The sequence below is a fragment of the Oreochromis niloticus genome, linkage group LG16 (genome assembly GCF_001858045.2).
Source record: "Oreochromis niloticus isolate F11D_XX linkage group LG16, O_niloticus_UMD_NMBU, whole genome shotgun sequence".
Lineage (NCBI taxonomy): Eukaryota > Metazoa > Chordata > Actinopteri > Cichliformes > Cichlidae > Oreochromis > Oreochromis niloticus.
Genome location: NC_031987.2, coordinates 11,661,853 through 11,683,287, shown reverse-complemented (window position 1 = coordinate 11,683,287; position 21,435 = coordinate 11,661,853). Strand labels below are relative to the sequence as shown.

Below are 21,435 nucleotides of genomic sequence, written 5' to 3'. Positions count from 1 at the left end.
AGTATAAGTATAATTTTAATATGAAACATAAAAAGCACAAGGCATTGAAAGCCTATTGTCTTTTTCTCTTTTTAGTTATATAAACTATACTATCACCTGTAGAATAAAACTGTGTCTTCCTTGACATCTACATGGTCAGTGCTTTCGAGTTACTCTAGCCTGGAGTAAAAACAGATAAATAAACATTTCAGCTTCTTTTATGATGGATTCTTCTCAGATATGCTGAAGAAGGATTAAAGATATTTCTTGATGATTACCATGTACCAAACTTTATTTATTAAAACTGAACAGATTAAACAAGAGAATATTGCTGGCTGGATGGATGGATGGATTTAGTTTGCTCTGATTACTTTATAAAAAAACCCTTAAAAAGATGGATGGATGGAAAAAGATGAAGAAATATGTCCCCTCTTTTTTTTTATATTGTTTTGTTTGAAAACATAGAAAGATTCAAACATTTTGGTAGAGGTCAGACTGATATGTGAGGAGTTTAGTGAGGAGTTAGTAAAGCGAAGAAGAAGAACAGCAAGAAACAAGGTGTTTCATAGGATTGGTACAGTAGCCCTGAGAACGGACTGCAACTTAAGAAAACACCAGCAATAAGAAAAACGCTGCAAAAGCACGCAAAACACAACGGAAATAGGAAAAACGAAAACAGAAGGCAAGGCAAGGCAAATTTATTTATATAGCACAATTCAACAACAAGGTGATTCAAAGTGCTTTACAGAGACATTAAAAACAAAATAGATAAAAAGCATGATTTAAAATTGATTAAGACAAGCAAACAAACAAACAAACAAACAAACAAACAAACAAACAAACAAAACAGTAGATAAAATCAGTAGTTAAAATGTAAGTTTTGGAATTTAAGCTTAAAAGTGTGGATTTGGTGCTTTATTCAAAAGCAGCAGAGAACAGGTGAGTCTTCAACCTGGATTTAAATAAACTGAGTGTTTCAGCTGATCTGAGGCTTTCTGGGAGTTTGTTCCAGATATATGGAGCATAAAAGCTGAATGCAGCTTCTCCGTGTCTGGTTCTGACTCTGGGAACTGATAAAAGACCGGATCCAGATGACCTGAGAGATCTGGAAGGTTCATACTGGGTCAGGAGGTCACTGATGTATTTTGGTCCTAAACCATTCAGAGCTTTATAGACTAGCATCAGAACTTTAAAGTCTATCCTCTGACAGACAGGCAGCCAGTGTAAAGACCTCAGAGCTGGACTGATGTGGTCCACTTTTTTGGTCTTAGTGAGAACTCGAGCAGCAGAGTTCTGAATGAGCTGTAGTTGTCTGACTGATTTTTTAGGTAGACCTGTAAAGATGCTGTTACAGTAATCAAGCCTACTGAAGATGAATGCATGGACTAGTTTTTCCAGGTCCTGTTGAGACATCAGATCTTTTATCCTTGAAATATTCTTGAGGTGATAGTAAGCTGATTTTGTTATTGTCTTAATGTGTTTTTCTAAGTTTAGGTCTGCATCCATCACTACACCCAAATTTCTCGCCTGGTTTGTGGTTTTTAGGTGTATAGATTGAAGTTCTCTGGTGACCTGTAATCGTTTTTCTTTGGCACCAAAGACTATTACTTCAGTTTTGTTTTTGTTTAGCTGGAGAAAATTGTGGCACAGCCAGTCATTAATTTCCTCAATGCATTTACCAAGAGCCTGCACAGGGCCTCGGTCTGTACAAATAGGAGGAAACAGATTTCCAAAAGCACAAGGGAAGTGTTTGTGGGGAGACAATAAACCGACGGACCAGTGGCAGGAACCAAAATATGCTAAGAACTGCGCTGGGAGACACTTAAAAGAAGTGGAGGATCTGTCGGTTTTGTGAGGAAAGAAAAGATGAGAGGTAAGTCTGTTAGCCTAACTATTAAAATCCGTCATCAGTATTATATGAATCATGAGATTAAAACACACTTACCTAGCATGTTTTGGTTCCTGCAATTGGTCCGTCGGGTTATTGTCTCCCCACAAACACTTCCCTTGAGCTTTTGGAAATCTTTTTTTTTTCTATTTCTGTTTTCGTTTTTCCTATTGCCGTTGTGTTTTGTTTGCTTTTGCAGCGTTTTTCTTATTGCTGGTGTTTTCTTAAGTTGCAGTCCGTTTGGCCTCTCAGGGCCACTGTAGTTGGGGACCTTTCATGATCTATGGAGAAGTTGTGGCTCTAACAGAAGTTCAGAGTTTGTTTGGTTTCTTTTGTTTCTTTTCTTTTTTTTGAGAGGGGGGGGGCATTTGTTTTGAATAATTGTTTGTTTGTTTGCTTGTTTTTTTAAATAAAATATTCTTAAACAAAGTGAGGTAGATTGTTGCTGTTAACTGTACACAATGGATTTGAAATGGAACTTTCCTTGTAGGATAAGTTTGAAATAGTTTGGAATAAGTCCACAGAGTAGTTTGGTATAGCTTGGCACTTCATTGTGAACACAATAGAGTGGACATATTAATGTTATAAAGTCTCATTGTCTCTGTCAGTTGTGCTGATGTGGTCTCGTTCCAACTCCATGCTCGTGATGAGTACAGATGGACATAGCTTGTTCTCTCCAGACAGGGGGAATCATAGCTCACAGTTAGGCCCCCAATACACTACAGTCACACCTCATTGACCATTATTACAGCAAAGGAAACCAAATCATTGTGAGGGGTGGGGGCGAGGGGTGGCAGTAGAGGACCTTTTCTGAACAGTTTCCCCCTTTCATTCATTCTGTGTTATCCCTAGTTTAGCTCTGTTTGGGAATAAGAGATAATTGAAGTCATTAGCAATTTTTTTTCTCATTTTCTATTCAAGCAGTGTTAGTAGTAACAACACAAGGAGAGCAACAGTTGTAAATAATTTAGTAGCTCAGGTTACCTTTAAAGAAGAATTTGATGTACATGCCATTTCCACATCATAAGATAAAAATGTAAATTGTCTTTGCTATTTGGGCTGATTGGGGCCTGATGAATGTGAAAACAAAGAATTACCTGATTTATTTATTTATTTATTTATTTTACCTGATTTTTGTTTCTGAGAGAAAATGAGATCCATAAGCGGACATTCATTTTAAATTTCGATAGAGCAGTGGCAGCAGTATAATGTCCTCATAAGTGGATATCAGGCCCTTGTAGAGCAAAATTTAGTATTTTGGTCTAGACATCCCAAAATGTGATGTCCACATATGTGGACACCAGGTCCTAGGAGGTTAAATGGCTGGTTTTAGTGTGGTGGAATATTTATTTCTGTGCTCCAATTATTAACAGTCACACACTACAAATACTGATACCTCCAGTCTACAACTTCTATGACTATGATTTTTTTTCCCCCACAATATGAGTCCATCATTTTATAGTTGGACTACATCTGCAATATGGCATTAATTGCTTGATCCATTCCTGTAGAGGGTTAGACACAAAAAGGCTACAGTGGTCAATATATTCTACTCTACAGCCCTCTGTCCTCCAATCTGTTTGCACGTTGCGTTGCACAAAGTCAGTAGTCAGTTGGCAGCTTCTCTATATTGTTTGATGATTGGCTGGGAGCTAAGTGGTGGTGACGGATTGTGATGTTGATGTATTTACCTCCTCTGTGCTGACAGGAAGCTGTTCCCGTGTCCTGATTGACTGGGTCTCATCACAGCAGCCAGCATCCCTTTGTTTAACCGGGTCAGGTTGGGGAGGGTTTGCTTACTCACTCGATGAGACGTCCATGAAGATGAGAGGAAGACCTTCCTTAATCTTGGCTGACATTGGCGGCTTGGCAAGCACAGCAGCTCACTGTTTCACTTGAAATGGATAAAACTTAACTTCCTCTGGGATAAAGAGTGCTGTAGTGACATACTGAACGCAGGCTGACACTGCATGCTGCTTGGATGAAAGCTACCATCTATATATTTTTTCTTACACGTTCTATGATTTAATGGAATTTGAACAGAAGACCTACTGAAAAAACTATATTTCATATATAAAAGTCTTAAAAGTTTGCAGTAGACTATAGAGATTTTTATTGTTTTTGTTACTATTATTTTCATGAATAACTGTGTTTCTTTATAAAATAGTGTCAAATTCATTATATAAAACAAAGAAATAGGGTGTAAGATCAAAATACACCAGTCAGCTAAATCTGAATATCAGAGAACAGATACACTGACATTTAATTATAAGAATCAAAGCAAAGCTGAATTAATTTATTCACTTTTATGGGATTTAACTCGTTATTTTATTGTCCATTCAAAGTGTTTCCCACAAGTTGTGTATGTTCAAGGACTTTTAGAGCCGTGGTAACCTTATATTACATAATAACTGATACTCATATAATTGACCCAGGTGTCAGCTGTTAGGTCAAAAATTACATTATGCAGGTTCAAAAGTATAGTTCAGTATTTTCAAATTATTGCGTATAATTTTGGGGAGCCCGCACTGGAACGAGTCGACACACAAGCGCGCGCACACACACGCCATTGCCTTGTCAGCTAACCCCCTCTAGTGCCGAGCATCCTGCACAGATGCGCTCAGTCTCCTTGTAGCCCCCGCTTCAGCTGCTCTACCGCTGCATCCCAATCATTTCTCTATTCACCGTTCCCATCTCGCTGCAGCAGCGGATCGAGTTGGAGCTGGCAACCCTCGGCACACTGCCGTGCCAAAAGCAGGAGTGAAAGTCTGTCACGACTCCGTGCGCTATAGAAAGGCACCACATTGCGTTTTAATCTGTACTTGAGATTTTTTTTGTTAATATAAATCCATTAACCGCGAATGAAGCGCATGGGAAATCTCCAAAGTAGTTAGGTGGAAAGTGTTTCTCACCTTGTGTGAAAATTTGATTTCACTCTAGATATTTTGCCGACTTTATTCAAAATCTCTCCGTTCCGCGCCACAGCTGCCACTGCCACAAGGTAGAGAATGGACCATCTCCGGCTGTGTCACCCGGCAGCTCTCTACCATCGGGATCAAATGTAAAGACCAGGAGCAGCGGATCGGTGTTTCTGGACCTTCCAGTGACGTGTTTTTATCTGGCTACAGCTACCTCTCGGCTAGAAATACCCAGACATAGCCGGTGATAGATGTTGCAGACATGAGTTTTGGAAACAGATTTTTCTTCGTTTCACTCTTTCTTGGAACTGCCCTCACTCGTTTCTGCAACTGCAACCAAGGTAAGGCACATCCACAGAGCGCTGCGTTTCGCTCCTAACATTCCCGACTTTGTGTAGCGTAAATTCCAACAGTTGTATCATCTTTCAGTTCTTTCCCAATGGTTTTAAAAATTTTCACCATACTTACTGTCTTCGGACACATATTGCCGTTACACTACTGTAGGGCAGCAAATTAGCCCGATGGGACAATCGAGTTCAGCCACTAGAAAGGTATCCTTAGTTCGAGCAAATCACCACTCATAAGTCCCGCAAAAAGCCATTCGTGTGAGTTAAGAATGAGAAGTTTCATAGCGATATCACCTTTTAAAAAATTGAATATAGAAAGACACCGGAAACGGCGAAAAGAAAGGAATAAAGGGAGGGGGGGAAAGAAAAAAGAAACTTAGATATCTAATATAAACTCCACATTCTACATTTGTTTCCACGGATTACGCATTTCTACCTTTATTATTTTCCAGTTCTTCTACACAGACAAGAGCTGTGACATAATCCAGATTGTGACTTTAAGTTTATTATGTTGCTGTTAGAGTTCAAAGGATTTCCTGGGTTGAGCTTTTTTTCTAAATATGACAAGATTTTAAAAATGATGAAATTTGGCTGCTGAAATGACAACCGTCGGTCTGCTGTAATTACACATTATACATTACACGTACACATGCAAACAGACCGGCACAGACACAGCGGCAGAAGGATTTAATCATTAGGTGGGAGAATGTGTGTGCGTCTGGTGGAGAGTGTGTGCATGTCTGTTTTTGCGCGGTGGGTGTTGCAGTAGATTTTAGAAACGTTTCGAGTCTGAGCTGTCAAAGAGTGCGTGCATATGTAAATGCACTTGGATATAAATGTAGTGCTGAATGTAAGCGCGTGTGTATGTAAGAGTAATTGCGTCAGGCAAACACACCTGCATGCATGCTTCTTTTGCGCTTGCATAAGTTTTCTGCCCACCTGTCTTTCTTTGTGATAAGTGATCACGGTGGTCAGATGTGTGTGTCTGTGTGCGTGCGTTCCTCGGTGGCCCCACGTGCACCAGCACACACAACTACTGCATCCGTGAGGTTTAAAATAGTCTTATTGATTGGGCACGGAATACAGCGGGATCTGCCCCCCAGGTTATATTTTATTGTTCTCTCTGTTCAATAAGAGCGATGCTACTCCCTGTTCTCCTAGACAGCTGCTACATAACAGCCTCGCTGTGTGTTTTTCTCTGCCACAGATTGAATGATTGAACTGATGTCTGCCTTCCACTGTACTTTAGTCTCTCATATTGACTGGTCTGGGACCTCGGTGGCACAGTTGCAGTCGTTGTCTGCCACAGAGCGGTGCAGCTCAGCATGAGAAAACTGAAACTCTGATGACAAAGAAAAGTGTCTTGTAAGACGCCAAAGAATAAGGGTTTCTCAAATAATTGCTTCTGTATTTGTCAAATTAACACAGACTACCTGCTGTGCATGGTGTCTCTGTGATTTCACCTGCTTTTTACTGGGATGATAGAGTGTGGGCTATGCGTTCTTTCTGAACAGAGTATGAATCAATGTGGTAGGCACTACTGGATGGGCAACTTTCACACTCAGTTCTAAAATCTAGTCACTGCATAACAGCGAAGGAAAAAAATGAACAAATTTTTTGTTTTTTCCTTTTTGTTGGCAGGGGACAAAATCCAACCCAATTACATGGGGGGTTAGTGTAGATCGTGCTTTTGAACACCAACAAACAGAACTACAAAGATTTGGAATTTCATAGAAAAAAATGGTCAGACTTTATCTGTTAGAAAAACAATAAAAACAGTCACTTTTTGCCTCTGTTCACAGCAACATATTGTATTCCTTACATGAATCCAACCAGGACTGCAGAGAGTTACTAACAAATCCCTACTCACTCACTGCCAAGTCTGAACTAGCACTTTTTCCCCATCAATAAATCTCTGCCCATAATATTATTTTTGGTTTTTCTCCCACCGTTCCCTGCCTTGTCAATTCATCAGAACCAATATTTATTATACTAAACTTTTATTAATCTTATTTACTAACCACTTTCTTGAGCTCTTGTAGCATTTTCCTTTAGTCGAAAATCGGTTATAGTAGCTAAATTAGATGACGATGTCTTTGTTCCACACTTCTGAAATTGTTCAGATTGTTTTTTTTTCTTTCCAAAGAATCTCAGGCATGAAAATCAGGAAAGCAATCCTTTCTTGTAAAATGAAAGAACCACATGTGAATGCCTTTTTAAGCTCGTTAAATGCATCTCACACAAACACGAAGTGCTCAGCAAAGCATGGCGTAAAACTCTTGGCTTAGACTCTAATGGTTATTCATTGCAATACTCAAAAAGATCTAGCAAAAAAAAAACAAAACTTGAAAATTATGATTCAAGTCGTTGCATTGATTTGTGGTGATGCCTGATTAAAGCTTTTGCTCTCAATGGTGCTTCCTGCAGAGCACCAATATCACCATCATCAGAATAAGGAGATATTTATCAGCAGTGTTTTGTCAAGAAAATCAATCAGCCAGCACCCAAAAAAACATAACTCTGCACCTTTAACTAACAGGCTGGTGTGTGTGTTTTTGCACATATGATAAGCAGGGGCAAGACTGTGTATTTTCATATTAGTTTCAGTATATGCAGTTTTCTTCAATCAGTCAAAATATAATGACTGTTAGAGAGATTTACTAGGATTTTTCTTAATTTATCTTGAATATACAGGTACCATCATTGTTAAGTGGAACACAATTGCTGCTATGTATAATAAAAGGTCTTTCCACAAATTTCTCCTCCCTAGAGTGACTGAAATGGCTCCAGGCTGGAGACTGTTAATTTTCCCAGGGCGTGACCTCTTCAAAAGCATTCCTGTAGTCACATAATTATCATTGACTTGTACGAAATGACACATTTTTGTCCACCTGGTGAAGAAGATTCATTTCATACCCCTGATGAAAATGACTCTTCAAAGTCATGAATGAGCAAGAAAAAAACACCTCAATCCAAAATCTGTTTTGACCAGTCTTGCTTCTCAGACTGTTGTGGACATTAGGTCTTCCCTGTACAGAATGAATGAACTACTGTTTTCTAGTTTCTGCTGCAGGACCAAAGTGGGTACTTTTCTTTAAAAGTTGCAAAAGCAATCACGCTAGGTTGGACCTAATATGCATATCATATCATATCATATCATCTTTAACACAGCACAAGATTGTGTGCAGTCACATTGATGAATTGGTGTGCACAAGATGATGACCGTGAGCGCTTCTCATGCATCTTTGTTAGTGGCTCAGCTCACCAGAAAATGCAAACAGCAGTAAGATGTACGTAAGATTTTATCCAACCTACTTCATTTGTAATTTTACAGTTAGATTTAGACACTTCAATTCCCAATCCAGACGAGAGATCTCTGTCGAGTGCAGCAGGTTACAGCTCTCTTACACACTGCAGCGCGAAACAGCAAAGACATACAAGAGAGACTCAAACGCGTAAATGGAATACATTGAAAAGTATGTTTTTGTCCCTTTTTTTTTTATTCTTTCAAATGACAATTGCAAAATAGCTCTGCTCTCTTTGGCACTTTTGTGGGTGTATCTGAATGTAGCTGTGAATGCCATGCTAAAATGACCTATGTCTCAGTGAAGGGAATTTTATCACTTTATAGCAAATTGATGAAGTCAGCAAGATTAAATATTCCATGTGTGAAAATGGCTTATTTCCAGAATCATTCACTTTGTATTTCCAGAATGTGATGCTGAAACCTGAAGCCCGTATTGTGGAAGGTTGTTAAGAAATGTAGATGACAGCTTGTGTTATGTTTTCTGGAACAAACAAACAAACAAACAACAACAACTAAAAACACAGACTTTTTTTTCCAGTTCTTACCTTTGGCTCTTCCATTTCTAACATCAATTTTTTTCTAAAATTGTGTATTTACTTATTTTTGAATGTTTTTCAACTTGATTGAAGAGGATATAATGTATCATGCTGAACTCTTAGTTTTAGTGTTAAACTGACTTGCCCATTTAGCTGCAGCATGATGCACTGACCTTTGTTAGCATGTAATTTGGGATTATTATGCTACAAATCTTTAGGTTTTGGACTGATATTCTGCTTTTAATATATGCTGGGAATGCTGGGGAGTGGGCTAGAGTGTGAGTTTTATCTGTGTTCAGATAAAACTTGGATTGACCTTCTTTTCATGGCATAAAGGGTAATTAAAGATTAATTTATTCATAAAGCTCATCTTTTCAAATCTTTGGTCAGTACTACCTACACTCTGATCAGAGATGCCAGTGCAGGTGTTTTGCATTAAATAACTGATGGGAATCACTTGTTATGACATTACTGCTTTATGTCTATAACTACAATATGCTCAAGAGAGATCCTTCAGCATCCAACCTGTGTTGAATACTGGCACGTATTCCCTTCGCTAATCTCTCATTTAAATACACTTAGAGCCATTATCAGATCCAATGAACCACATTTCAAAGATTTGCTTTGCTGACATTTATGATGTTGTTGAATGTTTGGTCTTGTTGGAGTGTGAAAATGCACCGAAAAGTCTGTCATGCCTGTCAGGTTGCCTTTGTTATGGATAGTTTTCTATTTCACAGCATATCATCTCGTCATGTGTTTCAAGTGCAGCACTTTGTTTACACTACTAGAGGACAATATGCAATCCTGAGTGAAATCATCATCAAAATCAATTTTCTAGTGTCTGTTCATCAGTTGTTATTGTTTATGAGGCTTTGGGTTTACGAGAATGGGTTTCCATGAAGCTTGCAAAGTGAAAGGTTCTGATAATATTTGGAATTAAGGCTTATTTTCCTTTTTAAGCTAATTCAGTCTGTAGACTATGTCACTACTTTAATAATAAGAAAAGATGATGCTTTCATTATAATAGGAAACAGTGTTACTACAAAACATATGTGTCTCCTATCACACTTTACTTAAATATCACACTTTATTCAATACCCTAGTGTGCCAACTCAACCAAAGGATGGATGTTTGAAGACCTGCACAGTGTTTTGAATTCATATTACTCTTTTAGATTTTCACAAGACAGACACCTCTATAATCCAAAAGAGTCTAATGTAGGTCCTTTATTCTACCAAAAGTGCACTTAAAGACGCCTCCTTTTGTGTCTTTACATTCTATACTTTAAAGAGACAGTAGTGCACACAACTGCAGACCGCCTGGATCACTTTTGCCAGAACACTCATACTGCTTCCATATCTAATTTGCATAAAGTAGCACTTAAATAGACCACCTTTGGGTCTGTTGTTTGGGCTGCTGCTATTTTGGGGTATTTGTGTAGCCTGGAAGGGCTGTAGGCCAGACAAGAGATGTCATCATTCTAGTGAAGCTCCATATATTTATGAGTTGGCCAGCTCATGATCTATTTATATCTAACCAGTGGAAGTCCCAGAGGGCCTGCAGCTCCAGGCAGCATTTGTGGGTCCTTCTCAGAAAGACAACTCTATGAAGAGAGCTATAGAGGGGGAGAGAAGATGGGCTGGATTAGCACCCAAGATACATTGCTCCGTATATACAGTATATGCTAAAATATATGCACACCATCAATTACAAGTGCACACACACTACTCACACTACTTTCTAACTAAATTTCATAATATATTTTTTACTGTAAATCTTTAAATGAGTGAATATGTTCAAAAAAAGCATCAGAGAAAAGAAGGCACTTTTTTTTATTATGGTTTTTGAGCTTAGGTGCTATTGGCAGGTCGCACCTTTAACTCCTCTACTGTCAGCTGAACACCAGAGGTGTTTCATTTCTAAGTATCCTTTGTCTGGCTCACAAATCAAGAAGAAATTTCATGGTGCCACACTTTTCTTATAAAGGTGGGAACGCAAGGCTTGGACCGAACAGTGCGATGTTCTCACTCGAATAGATTCACACTGCCTCCTACTGTAATGTACATCAGCTGTTCTTTATATATGGTGAGGTGAGGTGTGAATCTCCTTACTGCGGTGAGTGACACAGCCAACTCTCAGTAATTAGGCTGTTCTCAAGGGAGTGTGCTGCTTACCTGCCCACAGTAGCCTAATGGTGTCCATTAACAGCATTGGCAGAGACACCTAGTCTCCAATCTGGCACTGGCACTGACATGGCACAGACCTGGCATTGGTGGGCAGAAATAAACACACAGAGATGCTGGAACTAATCCAATACCACCCAATAGCAGAAATATTAGGTAGTGTAGTGAAGATGGGATTTGAAGATGAAAGGCTCAGTATGGTGTCCTATCTTTTTGTACAGGGGGGGATGGTAAATCAATAGTTTTCAGCTATATTTTCTTATATATCAATGTACATTTTCTACTTTTACTCTTGGGCTATAACAGTATAAATATCATGTGGTACTCACTTTGTTTTCATTTTTCCTAATGAAGTTTACAAGAGGAGTGATGGCCACAGAAAAAGAGAGCACTATTTACTTAAACTCTCAATAAAAAATAGGATAAAACGTTTCATTATTTCATTGTAATGTTTTCATTACAGTAGATATAAATCTCACAGTAGACAATATAATGAGTTGAGTTCCCATAAATCTAATCAGAAACTAAGTGGGGGTTTGTGGTGTAACCTGTGGTATATTAGAGTCCAGTTTAAAGCAATATCATGGCCAGGTGAGGCATGTTCCCAGATAAAAGACCTGGAGTTGATTCCAATTGTCAAACAGTTGGTAGCTTTTCACTGGAACTCTCAATATAAGGTCCAAAGAGATGTTAGTGCCAAGCAAGGAAGGCCATCATTAAGCTGAAAAATAAATAATTAAATAATCCTATGAGAGAGCTAGCAAAAACTTTAGTAGTGCAATCTGGTACGTTCTTAAAAAGAATGAATGCACTGATCCGATCTGCAAAACCAAAAGGCCCACAAGACCACAGAAGACAACTTGAGTGGATGATTGCAGAACTCTTCTTCGGTTAAGAAAACCCTCCACAGCATCGAACCAAGTTGAGGGGTCCTTGAGGAGTGAGGCAAAATATGTAATCAAGCCACTCCTGACCAAGGGTTTACAGCAAGGTGCAAACCACTGGTTACACTCAGGAACAGGAAGGTCATATAAGATACGCGTTGCCTGCATGTGTTGCCTACTAGCAACACGTGTAGGACTGATTAGAACTAATAAGAGTTATTCAGTGGTCTGATAACAGTTGAGATGGACTGTTTTAGGGTTTTGCCGCCTTTAGCCTGACACTGAGGAAGTGAACGAAGCACTTAAATGAATGTTTCTTACTCCTCACTGTAAAAGGCTGATTGTCATCACCCTGTCGGGCGGGCAGTCGACAGGATTTTGAAATTTACACCATAGATGTATAGACTAAAAATCTCAGATAAATTTGAATCTCAGTGACCTCAGCCTCAAGGTCAGTAGGCAGAAGTGAAGTTTTTTGAAAATCTTTTAAATCAGTGACATACAATTTTGAAATGCATACAAAAGATGCAACTACCAGGCTGAGGGGTACCAGTGTCCACTGCCAGTATTTTTGTTGTTGTTGTGTTATTTGAATCTTTTTGCTGACAGGTCTTGGACTTTTGCATTTTGAATCCAACTATGGATGTGGATTTTAGGGTGACTAATCAGAGATTCTACTCTTAAAGTCCTCTCTTTATGGATGAGGAAACATGTGAGCCAATTTGCAGAGGGCTGTGCAGATATTCTGGTCATCACAAAGATTGTTTTAGTTTATTTATTTTTTATTCATTTAGATTTTTTCCTTCTGTTTTAAATCTATTCCTCTACTACTTACATAACTTCACTGTATTTGTTGCCTTTTTTTTGTATTTGTCAACTCTGTCAGTGCTAGAAAATATTGTCCTGAATGATTTGGGTCTTGGATGCTGTGAAACGTGCATTTCTTGATCCAAAAGTGGTTTTACATTATGTCAAAAGAGTATGTACCATTCCACCCCTCTGAGAATCCCAGTCAGCAGATATTTGGACAATCTCTGTCAGCCAGGCTCCATCAGAAGTGCACTGTGTGAAGACTGGGAAACAGATGCAAATGTCTCTTCTTCTTGTCTGTTTGCCCTGATGTTAACAGAGGACATTCACATAAGTATACATATCACATTTCTTTTGCCTTCACATTGTAATTCGCAAATGGTCGTAATCACAATATCACAGCACTGAAATGGCTTTCTTTGATGTACATTTGGTTGTAATAACTCGCTATTCTAGAGTAATGATGTTAATGGAGATTTATTCAGGGAATATTGTCACTGATAAAGATCTGTGTTGCTATAATGAGTCCCCCGAGGACCACTTACAGAGCTCTAAGTGGACAGTCATGACTGACTGACACTTAAAATTCAGTCTTTAACTTTAAGTCGAAATTACACTTTGGTTTGTCAGAAATCGTGTCGGTAGTGATATAGCGCTATTTAAAAAAGCAACATTTAAGATCTAAGTCAATGACTTCTGAAGGAAATATTTAAAGCTGAATTTTTGCTTCTTGTAATCATTTTTAACAGAGACAAGTGAACAGTTTTGAATAAGTCTATTGAGACTAGTGTTGTTGTTGTTGATGTTTTGGTCTGTTAGCATTGATTCTCTCCTTGAATACTAATTCTTCTCCTGTACCCACTTAATCATGCAGTGCATAGTCACCTAATAGGGACATACTGTAAGAGACTGTCACACATACTGTGTATTTGGCACTTTTGACAAGGTGACTGGATGGGCTCCATGTAATATTTATGGATTCTGAAAATGCATCAGGGTCTTTGTATAAAATCTGTTCCCTACTGTTGTCAAATGTGTGGGAAAACTTTTTTTTTTTTAATTTTTGTTATTATGCTGCTATCTCACCGAAGGCAAATTCAGGAATCCACAGTTTTTTCTTTTCAGTGTAAATCACTTGTCACTGGGAGAAGTGCTTTCCTCCTGAATTATTAAATCTGTTGTCCTTGAGAGCATGACAAAGTATTGACAAGGATGACAATATTTTCCCCTCTAAAACAGTATTTTTTAACACTACTTGGAAGTTTAAAGTCACCTGACAATGATGTTATTATGCTGTGGCATGATTTATATCATTGCATATCAAATCATAGCTTTAATTTATATGCAATAAAACATAGCAGGGTCTTGACTGATGTTTGGCACAATCTAACATACACTTTAATAGCACAGGAAGGATTGATACATCACTTATAGTATCTCATGAAAAGTCTTGATCATCGCCAGTAGAAGAGCATATTGTGGGTGAGATTGAAGTAAAGCTATGGATAGCAGAGGAGGGAATGGCCTGTTGACAGCAATTTGACTGCAATCCATCAGACTTTAAATTGTGTTGCAAGTGGCAAAAATGTTGCTCCTACTGTACACGCAACTGTGCTCATAAATATTCATCCAAGAAACTCATTTTCGTTAATATGAAAAATGTCTAGATGAACACGTTTTTGACTGATTTTTCAATTTACAGTGTGAAAGAGAACTTTTTATGTGTTCCCAGATGGCTAATGTATGTATTTTCTCCTCTTATTCTCATTTCAGTTGTGTTGCTGGATACAACGTCTGTGCTTGGGGAGCTTGGATGGAAGACATATCCAATAAATGGGGTAAGAGAGGAACCTCTGTTCCATGTTATTTCATGTCTTCTTACTGTCCAGAATGTCTTGTTAAAAAAGGAATAGCCATTGTTGCATCAGTGAGATCAATTATATTGATTTAAACAGGACAAAATTGGTAGAATGATCCCTTTGTGGATTCGTTTTGTATTCAGATTCCTCTGTCTTCACAGAAAATACAAAAATGAGGTGAGGTTTCTACAAAACCTCCTACTATGGTGTCAGTTTCGTACTCCTGATTAATTCCTATCTCGTTTCTGTCACGTTTGGGCCACATTATTCTTTAATTCACACATGCTTTTTTCCATATTAAATATACATTCTTGAAATGTTAAGGTCGCCATTCTTTCACGATTCATTTTGCCATCTTATTCATAGTCCAAGATTGTAGTTTTCAACTTTTCTTTTAAACTTAGGTTGCCTCTCAGCATAGAAACAATGACTGCTCTATACCCTATTTTGTGTTTTTGTCTGTCAGCTACACCAAAGGGATGTTCCAATTTTGTTCTGACAGTAAATGCTTGAAGCCCAACAGCAATTTCGTGTCCACCTGAAAATCAGAACTTTGGAAAAAGCAGCAAGTGTCAAACAATTCCTGTATATTGCCTTGATAAAATATAGATGCGCTGACAACAAACTGGAACATCTTCAGATCAAAACCTTCACACTGCATCAAAAGCTTTCTCTCACCGTGCTGACACAATACCTAAAAGACTGATTGAAAATGTCTTCAAGCAATAAGGAATAGCAGTGGAACTGCCTGACTTCCACTACTTTACTCATATCCCGGTCTTTCCTCCATGCCAATTATCTATGACACGACCCAATTCATGGTGGAACCTAAATACAGGAAAGAGGGAGAAGCTACACTAAAACTGTGAGGTCCATAAGTATTTGGACATTGATCTCTTTACAATGTCACAGTGTATTTAAAATAAGATAATCAATATTGATATATCAAAACTGCTAAGTAATTACTACCATTTTTATATGTACTAAATAAAAAGAACATCATTTTAAATGGAAATTGTTGTTCATACATGCATTCCGTGTCTGAAGTATAGAACCTGTGGACATCACCAAATGCTGCCAGGTCTTTCCTGCACCTTCAGTTGCTGCTTGTTTGTGGTCCCCTCAGTTTTGTTTCTGTAGTAGCTGAAAAACATGCTCTATTGGGCTGAAATAAGGTGAGAGACTTAGCCAATGTAAAAGATGCCACTTCTTTGCTTTGAGAAACTCCTGGGCTTTTTTTTTTTTTTTTTGCAGCATGTTTTGGGTCATTATCCATTTGCTCTGTGAAGCGCTGTTTGATTAGCTGTGCAGCATTTTTCTGAATCTGAGCAAAGAGTGTAGCCCTGTACACTTCAGAATTCATCCTGCTACTTTTATCTGCAGTCACACAATCAGTAAACACTATTGACCATGTTCACTGGCAGCCATACATGTACATACTGTAACATTCCCTCCACTATATTTGACAGATGATAGATGAAGTTAATTTTGTTTTTCATTTAGTCTTATTTAGTCTAATTTAATCGGTTCTTGAGTGTAACCAGTGGTTTGCACCTTGTTGTAAACCGTCTGTTTTTACATTCAAGAAATTGTCTCTTGATTGTAGACTTTGACAGTGAGGTCCCCACCTCCTTGAGAGTGTTTTTGACTTGACTGGATGTAATGAAGGGTTTTTTCTTTACCATGGAAATCCGTCATCTTGCACTTTAGTTGTCTCCTGTGGTCTTTCAGGCTTTTTAACATTGCAAAGTGCATTTCTTTCTAAGACTATACCAGATTGTTAATTTGACCACTCCTTGACCACAACATTTTATGGGGGTCTTTATATATGGGTGTATAAAAAAAAGTCTATATTTCAGAATTAAATACTGTACTTTTGTTAAATACCCCAAAATTGAATTTACAAGCCTACACTTCCATCACATCTTGACTGTTTGCACATCTTGACTGTTTGTATAGTCATGGTGTACAGAGGCAAATTTGCAAAATCTGTCATTAGTTTTACAGACTCAAGTGTAAGTTAACGCAACTTCTGTTTTTCCAGTTTATAAGCATTAGTTCATCACTTCTGTAAAACAAAATAATACTGAAAAGTCAATTATAAGCTAGTTTTAAAAATAATAATTAGTTCTTTTAAACTATGTATGACCATCTAAGATTTGTTCTGCCAGGGAGCTAATTATAAATTAATGTTATGCCACCAAACTTTAGACTTCAATATATCCTAAAGTTTGCTGTTTACTTTCCCTCTGGTAAACAGTTTGATTATATTCTCATGTCACATGAGAGTTTATTCTCTAATTGCCTGAGTCTGACGACCTTGGATCCACTTATAAGAAAGTTTCAGTAACACCAGCCAACAGTAGCAAAAGCAGCAGCACTTACCAACAGCAAAAGTTCAGGATATCCTCAACAACTCACCTCAATATCACCATCACTGGTCAGAAGTGAGTTTTATTGACTCACCGACCCGTATCGGACTCCTTACACAAAGTTTTACAGCCTCCTCCAGAATAAATAGGCATGGACACATTTGGAAGCTGAGGCAAACAATGGACTGACAGTCTGTACTTCCTACAGATGAAAGCCAGCTGGGGTGTTAGAGGAAACTTAGGAGAAAAACTGTTAAATATCACAAAACATCCCATTGATATATTATTTAAAATGTTCTTCCTGATTTATTGTTATTCAAATACATTAAAATGTAGCATGTACAGAGATGTTTTATATAGAGACAATAGATGTGGAAAACTGACAGCCATCTGTGGCCATTATGGTGAAATACAGAGAGTTGGCCATGGCCATTGAGTGTTAGGGCCCAATAATACCCGCTTTACGACAACATTGACATCAAATACATCCACTCTTACAAGCCTCTGTTTGCCTAGGCTGTGCACCTCTTGATTTTTGTAGTCTGCCTCATTTTGCAACTACCACTGTAGCTGGGTTGAAGACACAGGTGCAAGATTGAGTTTCTGTACTGATAGGTCATTAAAATGTAGAAAAAAATGAAACAAAGATTTAAAGATTACACAAAAGGAGATGTTGCAATAGTTTGACTTTGTGTAAAATCCATCCATGAGTGTAGGATCGCATCAGAATCACTTTGTGGAAAACACTTTGAAAAAGAGAAAAGTCAGCTCTGATGTGGAGCTATAATGTGAGTGTGGAAACAACTGCTGTATCGTTCAGAGGAATAGGTACTTATGCCATAAGAGCACTCATTAGCATCCTTAAGCTGAACAAGATGGATGGATGGATGGATGGATGGATGGATGGATGTTCACTTTGCTTCATTGTGGCTAAAACCATGTGATTGTATTACTAATGTAACTAATTGGCTTTGTGATTGTAGGAGATACATTATAAATGCAGAAAATAAACCAAAAAAAAGTCCTTGCCTGAAAATATATAGTTTCTCATAGAAATAAATAATTACATGTATTCTTTGAAAGTAATTGTGATCAAATGGTGTCACGACTTCACCCCCACCCGTCTCTTTCTGTCTCTCCCCACATGGCCCTTGGTGGCCCATATCAGGGTTATGGAGGTGATTACATCATGTAGGTTGTGGTGACAGCCGCCCAGAGCGTTAGGGAGGAGGGAGGGAGGCTACTGTCTTCATGATTGAGCTGTCAGTCCTCTCCCCTCCTCACTCATCCTCTGTCCTCCGATTTACCATTAATATTTAAGGCATGAGGTGAGAGGGCCTGAGGGAAGGTGTGAAGATCTGGGGAGGTAAAATAGTTTAAATCCCCCACACTAGCTGGAAGCAAGCAAGAGCAAGTCAATCTCCACCATATTAGACACAGCCTGGTATCAGGCCAATACAGCAGCGCATCATGTAGCTGCCTATCAGAGTTGCACACTAGTTCTAGTTTTGGGCATAAACTGCTGTCAGTCAGTCCTGCCCAGTACACCTTAAAATAATTTCATATGGAGTTTCTGTCCTAAAACGATTCCCCAATGATGGACTTGCCAGGAATATAGCTGTGTATATGATATGAAATTGAAGAGGAAGTGGAAATATATAGATATATATGTATGAATCTGTTTTTTTATCAATAGCCTCTAAATAACTCTTGTAACAAGAGGAAGATGAGTGGCTGTGTAGAGTACACTCTAGGGGCTTGCAAGCATTTTAATGCTGTGGCAATATAATTTTTTACATTTCGCATAACGTCAAAAATTCATGCTGAATTACTTGTCGACACTTTGCATTATATCCAAAAGTGTAAAGTTAACTGTTACTGGATTAAAATATTACTGGAAAAAGAAAAACTTTAAAATGTGATGATTCTCAAGCAAGTTTTGTTTTTATCTTTTTTTTCTTATTTCTTAATGGATATATGAGCATCCAGTCACAACATCTGGATGACATCCTAGCTATATGTAGCCCCTGTTATATATGGTGTACCTGTCAGTTGAACGAGAAGAGATTTAATGTACCTTTAATTGACTCACAGCCACTTCAGCTCCAAATGAGGATAACTACCTCCCTATCTACCCAGGTGCATCTCAGCATGTAACTGACCTCACTCCGTGTCTTAGCTTCACATCTCCTGCCTCGAGCTGTCCTGTTAAATCCTTTTTGCTGGGAGGTATGCTTTTATTTCAAACATACCTTAAAAAATGAAACCTAATTTTAATTCCATGTCTTACATCTTATATATGTAAGATATATGTTTTCCTAAAACAATCAAGCTTCAAATGAAAATTATTAGCTTGGAGTCAAATGCAAAATGTGCACTATAAATAGAAATGTTTACAGCACACATATACTTTTTAACACTTGTTGTTGTCATTAGGATACAGGTGCTGTAGGTTTCTCAGCAGTACTGGGGTACCAAATCCTTACTAAGGACAGATTTGTGTCTGATTATCACAGTTGTCTGGGAATACTTTTAATTAAACTGAAGATTACAGGGAAAGTGTGCAACACTTCAGTTAATTAATTGTGGTTGGTTCTTTCAGTCCCTAGCTGTCATTTCCCTACAGGGCCACATTCAAGGTGTCTACAACACTCTGGAAATCTATGAACAGATGTTTACCAACCGCAAACATGATCATACGTGTTGGTCAGGTGCAGTTTTCAGTGCCAAGGTGTCCTTTAATCATTTTATCCTTACTCTGCTTCAAAAGTTAATAGACCTGTTTCAGCTGGCCCATAATGGGAAACCATCTAAGGAGGACTGTTGTTATGTTTTTTAATGGCTTGAACGTGGAAATATCCTCAGAATTAAAAACACATTCACCCTTAAAGATTTCACTCAGAGTTGTGCATACTGAGCAGAAATTGATCTACGCCATGTCTTTCAAGGACTTTGACTCTGAATTTTGTTTTCTCCAGTTAAAGTTCATGCATAAACTTGTGTTTGAAGAAGTGACACACCGATTCATCACTACAAAATATGAGGTTTTAATACCGGGCATCAGAAGGGGAAAATGGAAGAGACAGAAGAAGGAAAGAGAATTGATTTGGCATCTGTCCATTCTGAATATTGTAGCTGTATGCAGACACAGTGCTGAAAATGAGTCATTTCCCAGCGTTGGGGGGTGGGTGACGGTGTTGGGGGGTGGGGTAGTCGTTGAAGCAGTTATTGCAGCAGCTAATTTATTCAATTACATAAAAGAGCTTTAAGGGATTAAGAATGCCTAATGTTACCTTTTGTTTTCACACGCTGACATTGTAATGCTAACTGAGAAAAGGCAGGTTTCAATACAAAGACTGATAGTTGTCCATTATGCAGGGAGAGCATAATCCTATTTTTATCTGTTGTCAGAGATCCCAAGCAGCCAATAACTCATATCTACTGGGGGCGTATAAACAGTGTTATGTAAGTGGGGAGTACAATGGCGGCACATTGGTTTACTGCTGCCGGAACACTGCTCAGTCAAATATTAGACTGTGCAACCTCAATACCTCACAGGCGTAAGGCTCAGAACAGCACATTTGTCTCGCGTGTCTGTGTGCACACTGTGTGTGTGTGTGCATGTAGATGTGTGTGTATTTGTAATGTTTCGGGCACATAAATCAGTTTACAAAGTCTCTTTTTGTAATAGGAACAAAAATCAGTTCCCAATATGATAAATCATTGGCTTTTACAGTAGGCTGACAGATTAGCCTAAGCTTAGGATACGTTTAGCCTTACTCAAGTAGTGGTTATAGTGTTGGCTAGATTAGTTTCCACGAAATTCATTTGTATCAGTGCAGAGTCCTCCAAAGTGATGGAAAGTCTGATGTCTATATTGTAGCAAAAGCATAATTTTAGAGTTGCATTTCTTTACATCTATTTGCTAGCCCTCATGATAGCATGCTGGACAGAAGCTCACATTACTGTTCTGAGATAGCATTGCTTTTTTCAATACATGTTGATTCTTAATATTGAAAACATTCAGCATTCACTTTCTGTAGGATACTGACTGTTACTTTTTACTGTTTGAGCTTTCTCATCACTCTGACATCACCTCGACACACCAACAAGGACCATAAGGGCTCTTTTCTTTTCATTCCTCTTTTTGTTTACTTGTCATATTTGTTGTATTTTTCTTTGAAAACTGTTCTTGCTACTGCGCGTTTAAAAACTTTTAATTGCACCCATCCACTGCCATATATGTGTCGTGACTGTTGCAATCAGTTTTGTGGGTGTTGCAAATGATTAGAAAATAGAAATAGAAATAGAAAGCTTTTTGGCCCTAGCAAGTCAACATGAGAAATTAG

The 21,435-nt window shown here is 38.3% G+C and overlaps 1 protein-coding gene and 1 long non-coding RNA gene across 2 annotated transcripts in view; both read left to right on the top strand.

Moving 5' to 3' along the window:
* Nucleotides 1-1,727: 1,727 nt before the first annotated feature.
* On the top strand, nt 1,728-3,958 carry LOC112844058 (uncharacterized). Its single transcript, XR_003216617.1, has 2 exons — nt 1,728-1,852; nt 3,576-3,958. It is a non-coding gene; the product is annotated as an uncharacterized LOC112844058 (long non-coding RNA).
* Nucleotides 3,959-4,294: 336 nt separating this feature from the next.
* Nucleotides 4,295-21,435, top strand: part of epha6 (eph receptor A6) — a 174,746-nt gene continuing 157,605 nt past the window's right edge. Inside the window, exons 1-2 of the mRNA XM_005451964.4 lie at nt 4,295-5,126; nt 14,629-14,693. Coding sequence (XP_005452021.1) covers nt 5,048-5,126; nt 14,629-14,693 — 144 coding nt within the window. The 5' untranslated portion in view covers nt 4,295-5,047. The remainder of the gene's footprint in view (nt 5,127-14,628; nt 14,694-21,435) is intronic.